Genomic DNA, 11,772 nt, shown 5'->3' on the forward strand with positions numbered 1-11,772 from the left:
ATGAGTACTATCAACACCATTCAGAATCCATTCCTAGTCATCAGCCTTCCTTTAGATCCCAAACCAGACTCCTGACAAAATTGCCTTAGCACCTAGATCCACCCATATCTGAAGCACAAACTTTTCAATTATGAGAGTTAATTATTTCCTTGCTTTGATTAAACATGTTCCAGTTATGTTTCTCTCATTTAAAGTTAGCTTGAGCACATATTTCATCTTTATATCTTCTGCAGAGCCTAACACAGACTATATCTGTTGAATAAGTGCCTCAGTTATTAATCATACCACTAGTTGGCAATTAAAATATGCATTTTTTATGACGTAAAATTTATGGCAGAAATGAGTAAAGAAGACTTTTTCTTAGTCTGTTGCTCCATTCACTGAAAAGCCTTTCTAAAATAAGGGCCAAAAGTAGGATTAAATAAGGTTTTGTCATTTATTTATTTATTTACTAGACATAAATTCATTACAAAATTGACTCTTCCATATTATTAGAAATAGTTTAAATCATAAACAAATACTAATCATTTAAAATATTAAGCATTAAATTACATTTTACATTTATAGAATAGCCAATGTAAGAATTATAACTGGATATCTGGTTATGTTCGTGTAATAAAAATGTAGATAATAATATGAGAAATACGTTAAGAAATATACCATATAATTGTAGCTTGTAAACCAATTTCATTTGGTTTAGTGAAAAATAAAGAAAAATGGTGTATTTAATATTTACCTTATGCAAATCTTTTGGTAACTGAAACAAATGTAAAATTGTGTATCTCAACTTTACAGAAGTAAACTTATCAAATGTTGTGACTGGATGTATTAACTCCACACTTTCCTCTGCTCCTATCATGTGGGTCGGTTGTTGAACTGATTTGTCATACTTTAAAAGAAAATTTCTGTCTTCTTGAAATAGATCAAATAGAGAAATTCTTTTTGTTGGCTCACTGCTTTCTTTTCTTCAAATGTTTTAAAATTATAGTTTAGTATCACTGCAGACTTAAATAATCCCATGCGTTAAATGCCACCTGCCTAAGTGAGGTTTTCCAATTGGTGTAATTTTTCACATACTGGTGAGATACAAGTTTGATTTATTTTCAGATGATCAGAGGACATTGGAAATGTCATCAAATTTTAAAAATTGATACTAGATTCTAATTTTTATGGGAGGTTAGGTAAGAGAGTGCTGTACGCACAAGGCATTTGACCCTTTAGGCCACTTAACATCTAAAAGCCTCATTAATGTATCCTGGATAAGAGAAAGAACCATTAAACCCTAAATGCTGAAGAGAGTAGTCTGGCCACACGCATCATACAAAAGAGGTGCAAATCAACAGGATTATGGTTAAAACCTAGGAGAAGAAAATCCATTATTAGAAAACGTTATGCACAATATAACAATATTCATCACAATCACAAAAGTATTTAATTTTTATTTCTCACTTTATATTAGTAAAATATTAACTGTGTTTTACTGGAGGGGTATGGTAATACCCCAAAAGTTAGCACATATACTCAGGTGAGAGAAATTTGTAACTTTTTAAACATTAACAAAATAATTTTCTATATATAATTCAAATGAATATCAAATGTCTGTAGATATGATTGTGAAAAGATGTGGTTATTTTCTTCCATATAACCAGAGCAAGTTATCATAATTTACCACAAATGTGCTATAATTTCTTAAAACCAGGCTGAGACCAAGTTTCGTTTAAAAGTTATTACATTTTTTGTGGCTTTGTTTTATGTACCAAACGCACCGTGCTAAGCCTGGGTACTTCCTCATGGTACATAACACATGATAAGGTGCATAAAAAATGCAAAACAAATATTTGTTGACTGATCAATTTCGTTTTACAGTTTCATCATTTAGACTTTCAAAACAGTTATGTTGCTTTCTTGATTTCTAATGTATTAAAACAAAGCCAATTCTAATTATTAAAGTTGCTATTTTAAAAAGAGATAAATTTCACCCACACCAGGAGCACACGTACTAGAATGTACTAGGCATTTTTTTTGGTTTTTTTAGAACATAGAATGTGTTCTCTCTCTTCCTAAGTCATGAAAATACTCCAGAGGATAATATGAATTAATATCTTGCATTCTTCTTCACAGATTATAAAGAAAACTGGGTGGTAACAAAAGTTTATAAAATATATTATTTGCTCACATCACCAAAATAAAGCAAAAACCAAACAGCAATAGCAACAAATCACGTCTTCATTACAAAGAATGTCAAACAGCACCCTTCCGCTCTCAGGCAATGACTGCACAAGGTGGCTTATTGAGATGTGGAAAAGACAAAAATGGGAAAGACATTCAACATGGTGGATTTTATCATTAACTGAAGTTTGGTCCAAAAAAACATAGGAGCACATCTTTGATGTGTAAATTATTCTGGGAAGGATAGGGAGCTTGGGGGATTGGAAAGGAGAACTAGCATGAGCACTAAGAATACATTATTTTTATTTAGAAAGAGAGAAATCTTTGATGTCAACATTTGCATTAAATCTATGCACATTTATTTAAAAATTAATGTCTCTATTTTTTAGATGCAAGTTATTCTCACACAGCTTGACTGACTGAATTCACCTGTAAAACAGGCTCCTACCAGGAAAAGAATACTGTGATCAGAGCAACGATTTCTAGTGTTAATTACAAATGGTTCACATTTGTTTTCAATTGTTTATAAAGTTTACCCAACATATCTGCAGTGCCTATCAGAACTGAAGACAACAGTGACCTGGGATGGCAGTGTTTGAGTAAAGCTGATGGCAACCAGCCTCAATTCAGAGAATGCTAGTAATTATTTAGTCCAACTTCTGTATTCTCCAGCTAGGAAAACTGAATCTTCACGCCAGGGAACTAGCTTTCTCAAGGTCACAGTAAATGAGCGGCTCTAAGTTTCATGGGGTGGCTACAGTGTCTAACTTGGTGACATTTTATCACCATCCCACAGCACAGTGCCTGGTCTAGTAGGTGTTCTACAGAAATTTAGGGTGGGTTGATGAATGAAAAAGTGAATACATGAATGAGTGAGACAGTGCCAGGCTAGGCTGGACTATACTTTCACAGAATAGAAGTTTGTCAGCATCTGAGTAGTTTAGGGTGATGACTCGTTCTCTTACCACAAGTCCCTCAAAATGTTCTTGCTTGAGCCATGTTGGTTAAAGACACAATGTCAGATGCCTATGGAAGCTGATCTACCACGGGCTGTTTTGAAGTAATTTTAATTCTCTTTCATCTTTTATGAGTGGTATTGCTTATCAGTAGAGTCATAGCTGTTAGAAGAGACTCGTTGTCAACTCTACTGCGGGACACTCAACTTACTGAAATGCCCTACACATAACATTACTCACATCTACACAGGACATTACTCTCATTATGTCTTCAAATGGTGATGGGCAAAGACACTTGTTTCTACCCCATCCTCAGCTATTTGAACACTCAATAACAGGCAGTTGGAGCAATAATAGCACTCATTCTAAAGGCAGTTTTCAGAAATGAAGAGGAGCAGGAGAGGGAGACAGGTGGAAGGGTGAACTCTGCGAACACTTAGACCACTTGATGAAAGAGGAAAAGCTGTCAGACCCATTATAGTTAGGACAGCATAGGTAGGTCTCAAAGGACTATTCAGGCAATCGGAAAATACCTTTTCAAGTATAGGGCAAAGGGAGGAAGTCAACAGCAGGTGTTGCTGCGTAAACAAGTCAAATTTAGGTGAAAGAAGAGCAGGCATGTTTCATTATGGATTCTTGGAACCTATTCTCTGCAGATTTAAGTGGGTAATTGAGAGTGACACTTAAAGTGGCAGGAAACAGTCTGGGCAATAGCTTCCGTATTCCACATAGTCAGGTTCAAGTGCAAGAGAGGTCTTTGTAAACAGAGTTCGCGGCAGTCCTTTGTGATAGAAGAGGGGTCACTGAGACTGTTTAGGGACCCAGGTAAACTTCCAGCCTCCGTCTTCATCGCGACGAACAAAGGCTTGACCCTGGTGGAAGGAATGAGTTTTCACATTACAGTGAGGACTCAGGGATGTGGAAAAGGCCATCTCCGTCTTATTGGGTGACACATCAGAAGCATAGTAAGGAAGAGTTTCCAGCCCTCCTGGTGGATTTGAAAGTTGAGAAAGGAAGGGAAAATCTTCCCTGTGGCTGGCAGTGCTGTGCGACGGGGCTGGTCTGTCACCTCCGTAGTCAATTGGCAGATCCTCCTGGGGAGCATTTTCATAATCAACTGCATCATCTGGGAACTGGGGAAACGTGCTGATGATTCTTGTGGGATGAGAGGAGAGGGCACTGTAGTTAGCTGATAAGGTGTCATCAATGGTGTTGAGGTCTTTTAACCCAAGTGTTTGAAGGACCCAGGGATCCACAGGGGGCCCAGGTTGTTCTTCACAGTTAGCAAATTCACTAGAGAGGTTTCTCTTGGCATTTTTGTGATGGGGGATCTCAGGAGGAAAATATCTTTGCTCTTTGGGTTTCCTCTTCCCCTTTCTGAACTTTCCCCATGCTTTGGAGAACTCATCTGATGACAGCAATTTCTGGGGAAGGAATATTTGAAAATATACAGTTAGATAATCAACTAAGATCATTTTCTTTACTGTTGCCTAATTACACCACCTTCAAATATTTGCTAGTCATCTTAATTCCTTAGAAAATTTGATTAAATTTTTATTTTTGCACACACGCAAGTATAACTGATTGAAGTAGCTTCTGTTTCAAAATTAAAATCTATGGGACAAGTTACCACCTAGAAACTCCAATTCATATTTTTTTATTAGTCATTTAAAAGTTGAAAGGAGTAAATGATGTCTTTACAAATTTCAATTCAGGGAAGTAATGAGTATCATGATGATGACAATAATAGCAACTATCCTGTTTTGAACATTGGTTACATGCATGATCTCATTTTATATAGGCACTATCAAAATCTCCTTTAATGAGGAAACTGAGACATAGGCACATTAGTGACTTGCTAAGGGTCACGCAGCCTAGATTTAAACCTAAGCCATCTAAATCTAGACAGAACCACTGACTGAAACACTGTGTGACACTGCTTCCTCTTATTTCATTAACTTTCATAGCACTCCCGTGGGATTTGTTATATTATGCTAAATATCTCAAAATTGAGGATGAGAGAAAAATCTGTCTAATTTATACCATACTAATTTAGTAACTGTTCTTTTTTAACAGAATGGTGGGTGGAGTTAGGAGCTCAGGACAATAACTCTGAGATGTGCTCCCTTTTTTAACACAGCTAACTGAATTGTGAAGGAATTAAATATAGTGTCCTTTCTTCTCTGAAAGGCTATGCCCAATAAGAGTAGTAAGAAGCATCATCAATATAGATGAAATAATATCAAATAAGGTAGCTTGTCTAGAAGTAAGATCAAGACTGATGGTAGAAGCAATAATAACAGAATGGAAAATAGATAATAAAAAAGACAAAACCCAAAGAAAGAAAGAACAACGAAAGGGGACTATGGGCAAGCTATTCATCCTTGAGTTAGAAACAGTTCGTTTTAAAAGTGTAAGAAAAAACATTCATTAAAAGATAATCCAATTGGCTATATCTAATTGCTAGTCAAGAGATCTCGGCTCCAGCCATACTCATAACATTTTAGAGCTGCGAAGAGTCTTAAAAGATCTTTTAGCCCATTCATTTACAAATGTAGGTAACAGAGGCCCTAAGTGAGAGACTGATTTACCTCAAGTCAACAGATAATTAAAAGAACCGATGTCTCTCAGCTCTGATTCCTGCTCCAGTGTTCCATCCATCTAACTCTGTCTTTTAGATTAACCTCTGTTGTCTCAGCAATTCCGTTGACTGGCTTTTGATTCCTTTTTTTCTTTTTTAAAGATTTTATTTTTTTCCTTTTTCTCCCCAAAGCCCCCCAGTACATAGTTGTATATTCTTTGTTGTGGGTCCTTCTAGTTGTGGCATGTGGGACGCTGCCTCAGCATGGTTTGATGAGCAGTGCCATGTCCGCGCCCAGGATTCGAACCAACAAAACACTGGGCCGCCTGCAGCTGAGTACACAAACTTAACCACACGGCCACGGGGCCAGCCCCTGGCTTTTGATTCTTAAACAACTCCTTTTGTAATATATGGCTAAAATCTGCCATCTAGATACTTCAGAGAAATGATACATAAAGATTCTTGCAAAACTGCTTTATTTCCTTCATAAAAATCCATCCTTCCAATAAATGCATTTCAAGGCACAATTGCTTAGTACACTTCTTACATTTAACCAAGGAGTTTTACCCAAATGGTCTCCTTTCTCACGTCACTGTTCTGTCCTTATCAAGGGGATAGTTACATACCTTGGCCTTTTCCTCAAGACATTTAACTAAAGCAGAATTCAGGTATTGTCTGAGATGGTTGTTCTCTTCATGTAACCTAGCAAGTTCTTCTTCCTTCTGCACCAGAGTATCCTGGAGCTGCAAAAAGCAGACAATGGTGAAGGCTGGTCCACTATATTGACTTTGTAACCTTACAATAATGCCACTGATCCTTAACCTGCTTAAACTTGATTATCATTCTGTTTATTTTATGAATTCAACCTCAGGGAGCCCTCGTCCTCAGATGCCTAAATGCAACCTACATCCACCTACCATCTGACTGTTCAGTTCTGTGCTCTGAATTTTAGATTCATTGCAAAGTGCTGGAAGAGATTACATGACTTTCAAAATTGTAAGCACAATGGAATCGGGGAGGTATGTAGGAAAATGAGCTGCGGGCAACTGGTTAAATATAGAAAAAGGTGCTTAGAAAAGTTTGACTGGTCTCTTTCCTTGCACATCAAAAAAAGAAGAAAGGAAAAGGTGGGTTGGCTTCTCTCAGCCTCAGATTGATCTGTTGTGTATCTACTAGATTAAATTACTCCCTCAGGAACAACAGCCAACAAAAGGTGGAAAATGAAGCAATCTTTGCAAAAACTTTTATAATCATAATTCCTTCTCCAAGTGACTGGCTATGTTTATGGTTTAAAAATACCATCACACTCATACCATTTGATCTCTCCAAAAGCCCTCTGAGGTAGGCAGCACCTACTGCAATAGGCAAGGAAAAGGAGGCTTCAAGAGGTCATACAACTAAAATGTGCAAAGACATGGCTTGACTGCAGGTCCTCCTAGAGGGTTTCAGTGGTGGTGGTAGTGGTTGTTTTCTGTGCCAGTGATCACCTTTCATTGCTCTGTGGACAGATATCTACTTTGGTTCTAAACTGAAAGTCAACACATGAATTTAACAAGGGAAAAGATGCAATGTGACTTCAAAGGACATTAAGAATGGACTGCATGGAACATGGCTGGTCTCATTGTTCTGATTATCTATGCATACCTGCTTGTTTCTGTAGAGCTGAGAGGAAAGCTGAGCCTCTTCCCAAGAACACAAGGTAGGAACAGGGAAATTTGAGTCACTGGATGTTTCTATGTGAAAACACCAAATGGAAACTGAGAAAACACACATGCAGTTTGTGTGCAATTAAGAACTCACCAAAAGATTTTGGAAAGTTTAACAGGTTCAATTACCTTTCTAAAAATAGCTATTGTCTCCACCCACGAAAACAAAATATTTAAAGCTGTTAGAACGGGCAAGCACACTATGAAAAACAAATATTTATAGACTATACGCCAAAGTGGTTACAGAGAGGAATTTTTAGGAGTTAAGAGGTCACATTCCTCTCTAATATATGTACTCCTGCTGACTAAATTTATTAAGACTGTTCTATCTGCATTATTAATTCATTCAAATATTTATTGATCTTCCTCTCACTAGGAATAACGCAATTCCACTAGTTTTTTCAAGTTTTTATCTTATTTTCTAAGCTTTAGTGCTTGATAATAAAGTATTTGGCTCTAGAATCAAATCCAAGTTTTGATGCTACCATTTATCCTCAGATGAAAATCTCTGTCTGCCTGTCAGTTAAATCTGATGGAGAGTATTTACTCAGAATTCTATGTGCTGGCACTTTCTACTTTAAAATAATTTGGACTTGGCTTTTCTAAAAGACTGATGAAAATCTCAGAACTGTAACCCAAAGTCATGTATTTAAAATGTCATTATCTATATGTCTTTTATGTTTTTCAAAAAAAATTTTTTTTCATATTTGACAGCACACTATACCTACCAATAAAAACAAGGCTTGGGCATGCTAAATTGGTTTACTTTGACTTTCTTTTCGCCATCTAGTAAGTTCTGACTATTGCCTTCTTCTATTTAAACTGAAATATTACTGAAATATTTTTGATTAAAGTAGAATAATAAGTAAGGAGACAGGAATATAATTTTATACACCATTTAGTTTCATATTCTTGGGCATTCTGTTTTCTCTGTTGCCTGTGGTAGAAAGCTAAAACTGAATAACTTTCTTCCTGACATATAAGTGTGTTTCAATATTTTGGGGCTTTTTGTTTGTTTGCATCTTTTCTCAAATTCAAAAAACTCTTGCAGCAGAACCAACAATAAAGACATTCCATTCTGACATTCTGAGAGTTTTTCCAGAAACTTGAGTGAATACAGAAAAATCCTTTAATATTTATAAGTATTGTTTACTAAACCCCAGGTCAAAATTAATTTCCATCAATGTTATACTTCCCTCTAAAGTTGAAGTTTTCTTTGTGTAAAAGGGATTTTTTTTTAGTCTTATAAGATACAGTTCATAGAATTTCCACTATGAAATGCTCCAATTGGTATCTTGACTACAAAAGCATCCCACTAGAATGGTTTACAAAACTTTGATTCAAACTCCCTTAGTGAGTTGGAAATTTCCCATTACTGTAAAGTGTAAGGAGAAACTCATATTGTCCAGCAGGCAATAGGAAGAATCCCATTTTCACTATTTTGCAAGTACGAAAAAGCAGGTTATTTAGGTTGTAAAATGCAAGAGTCTTTGGGCTTTCTTATACTTTCCATGTCATCCCTCCTTCGACAGAGATCCAGCCCATGATGCTTTGCAACTATGGGTGATAGAAAAGGGCTTCAGATCTACTAGGAAAGCAGAAGAGCAGAACTTACCCTGTGCCTGTGGTGCTTGTTGGGGCTCTCTGTTGTCCAGGAGACCAGCAGCCCAGAAAGAGACCCGAGTCTCCGTGGAAACGTCAACACTAGATTCTGACGTTGTAGTGGAATACGGGCAATTATAGTTCTGGCCTCCTACAAAGTACTGGTCTTGGCAAGGCAGAACCGTGTTCTGTGAAATTCAGTACGAGGGGTAGGGAGGTCCCAGGAGATGGGGTGATGGGAATTTGGAGGTGGGGAAAGGGTGGGAAAAAGATGCAGAAATTTCACACAGTGAATCAAAAATAGTAAAGGTGCTAGTATAGATCCCAGATTAATTTTGAGTGGTCAACACACAATTATTAAAAGGGAATCAGCTCCTTGGTTTACCCAGTACCGTCCTTAGTCCCTCTCAGCAAAGAATAGGCTAGTATTGGATGGACCAAATTTGTAAATATCCAAGAGTATTCTCTACTGCAATGTCCGCGTCATCTCACAGGCTACCCAGGATCAAAGTAAAAGGAATTCTATTTAATAATTTGAAGACATGAGAACCATTTGGCTCTTTCTAACAAATATCTTAATTATATTTCAATATCCTTGAAAGGCACAAAGCCCAGAATGCTAAAGCTGAAATGGACAGAACATGACCTTCTTATTTTAGTCTCAGTTTCTGAATTATAAACTTGCCCCATTCCTTCCTCCCTCCTCCCTATGGTTTTAAATGTTGCCGGATCCTGTGGTGATCAGAAAGGTGTGAGATATCTCTCTCTCTCTCTCTCTCTATATATATCTATACATATACTCCAGAGATAACTAAATAAGTTTTGCTTAACTTCAAGCACAGGAGCATAAGCCACTCCAAGTAAACATATAACGAAAGCTAAAATAAGTTAGTCAGCAGAGACAGCGAGCTCCAGGTCTCTCCATCAGTAGTTCTCACTGCCCTTCCGAAGCAATCTTGCCACCAGTAACTGCCTGGCACGCACTCTCCACTGCGTTCTGAGCCAGTGAGTGTCTGCTGCCCTTGACTCCTCAAACCTCAAACACACAGTTTTTCCAAATGTCCAGGCAGGAGCAGGTATACAGCCTTCCTGGGTTAATTTGTACAACAGCCCATTCTTAATTATTTGTCAATGTTTAATCAGGTAAAAGTCAATCATTTCAGCACAGTCCAGCTTTGGACAAAGTCTTTATTGACCATTACAAGTCTTTTGTTGACCTGAGGACTTTCTTGGGCATAACATACACAGAGAGAAAACAAGAAGAGGAGAAAGAAAAGTTAAGTCAATTAAGTCACACTTTGTTAATGGTCCCGATAAGCTTAGTTTTGAAAAAGTCCGGTTTGGAAGCAAGTCCAGCTTGGGCAGTGCACACCAAAGAAATTCAGCCAAAAGTGTATCAAGTTCTATTTTCTTTTATTCTAAAAGCATGTTTGTAGGCAGTTTCCCTGAAGTTATTATCGGAATCAGAGATGAGCTATTACGCAATTGACACCTGAGAAGAAAAGAAACCCCAAATACGCCTAGACTAGTTCAAGGTCAAGTGTTTGCAAATATGCGCATAATCTGGAAGAAGAGATGGAAAAAAAGGTGAGTACAGGTGAAGAGGAAGAGAAAGTTGGGAGAAAGTACAGAATGTAGATATAATAGAGACGACAAAAGGATGAAAGAAAGATCGAGAATAAGAAAGAGAGAGAAAGAGAAAGCCTGGAGAAGACAGGAGAGAAGAAAAGGGAGATGGGGCAGCAGAGAAGACCTGTTTTGATTGGCAGGTAGCAGAGAAATCTTGCTTCCAGGGTGGAAGAATTCTAAACGAAAGGTCTCAGAGCCCCCAGGGTTCGCCAGCGGACGGGCTAACGCCAGCCCCTCACTTACCATCTTGCAGTGGAAGAAGGCGCTGCAGAAACTGAGCCCGCTCTTAATTTTTTCGGTAAAGCCCGTGGGAGCTTTAAATGGGACTGAGGGGAGGAGCTAGGAGAGGCGAGTTCTAATCCGCGGGAGCTCCGGGTGACGCCCGGGGCTCCCGGCGAGCGCCGCCCTCTGATTTGGTGCAAGGCTGTCATCCTGGTGACGACCCACCTAGCTAAAGCCAAAGTCACTGGCGCTCATGGGGACCGCCGCGCCGGGACCTGGGACCTGCGGGTCGGGGACCCGGCAGTAGGACCAGGGCAGGGCCCACGGCGCTCCTCCTCCGGGTGCGCGGCGCTGCTTCAAACCCCGCGCCGTGCCGACCGGGCGCCGGGAGCCAGGGGCTGGCCGTGAGCGCTCTGCCGGCCCGACGGGGCGAACGCAGCTCCCACTGGCTCTCGCTCGGGGCGCGCCGCGGCGGGGCGGGGCGGGGCGGACTCGCCGGCCCGAGTGCCAGCCAGGGCGCAGGGTCAGGAAAAGGCCAAACCCGCATCTCAAGGATCAGGGCAGCACTTGGAAAAGCCCATCCAGCAGGCTGCTCCTGTGTGTTTTCTGGCTACTTGATAAATATCAATTTTCTGTATGACGTTGTGAATTGATTGCCTCTTTTTCCCCTTCTATTTGATGTGTCTCATTTTCCCCGTATATATATTAGAATAATATTAATAATATTAATATTATTCTAATATATAATATATTAATCTATATATTAATAGAATAAATTATTACAATTAAGAAAAATTAGTGTGTTACTGGTTCTCAATTAAAGTGTTTTATTTCCATCATCTTTTCTTTTTCTTGTTTCTTTCTTTTTTTTTTTTTGAGAAAGATTAGCCTTGAGCTAACATCCACT

The 11,772-nt window shown here is 38.7% G+C and overlaps 1 protein-coding gene across 2 annotated transcripts; it reads right to left on the reverse strand.

Moving 5' to 3' along the window:
* Positions 1-422: 422 nt before the first annotated feature.
* Positions 423-11,335, reverse strand: GMNC (geminin coiled-coil domain containing). Of its 2 annotated transcripts, XR_011428792.1 has the most exons (6): positions 10,887-11,280; positions 9,028-9,202; positions 7,351-7,439; positions 6,333-6,449; positions 3,659-4,549; positions 423-1,358 (listed from the first exon to the last, which is right to left on the reverse strand). XR_011428792.1 is itself a non-coding variant. In XM_014732813.3 (5 exons), the coding sequence occupies exons 1-5, from the start codon at positions 10,887-10,889 to the stop codon at positions 3,926-3,928; spliced, it is 1,008 nt and encodes a 335-aa protein (XP_014588299.1). In that variant the 5' UTR covers positions 10,890-11,335; the 3' UTR covers positions 3,411-3,925. The 2 variants fall into 2 exon arrangements, 1 of the variants encoding a protein (XP_014588299.1); XM_014732813.3 differs by lacking the exon at positions 423-1,358 and having other exon boundaries at positions 3,411-4,549; positions 10,887-11,335.
* Between the last annotated feature and the right edge of the window lie 437 nt (positions 11,336-11,772).

Source organism: Equus caballus, chromosome 19 (assembly GCF_041296265.1).
Source record: "Equus caballus isolate H_3958 breed thoroughbred chromosome 19, TB-T2T, whole genome shotgun sequence".
Classification (NCBI taxonomy): Eukaryota; Metazoa; Chordata; class Mammalia; order Perissodactyla; family Equidae; genus Equus; species Equus caballus.

Coding starts and splice junctions, on each gene's coding strand:
- GMNC (XM_014732813.3), bottom strand. Junction 6,450..7,350: donor AGCTCTACAGAAACAAGCAG/GTATGCATAGAT, acceptor TGCTTTTTGCAG/CTCCAGGATACTCTGGTGCA. Junction 4,550..6,332: donor GTCTTGAGGAAAAGGCCAAG/GTATGTAACTAT, acceptor TTCCTTCCCCAG/AAATTGCTGTCATCAGATGA.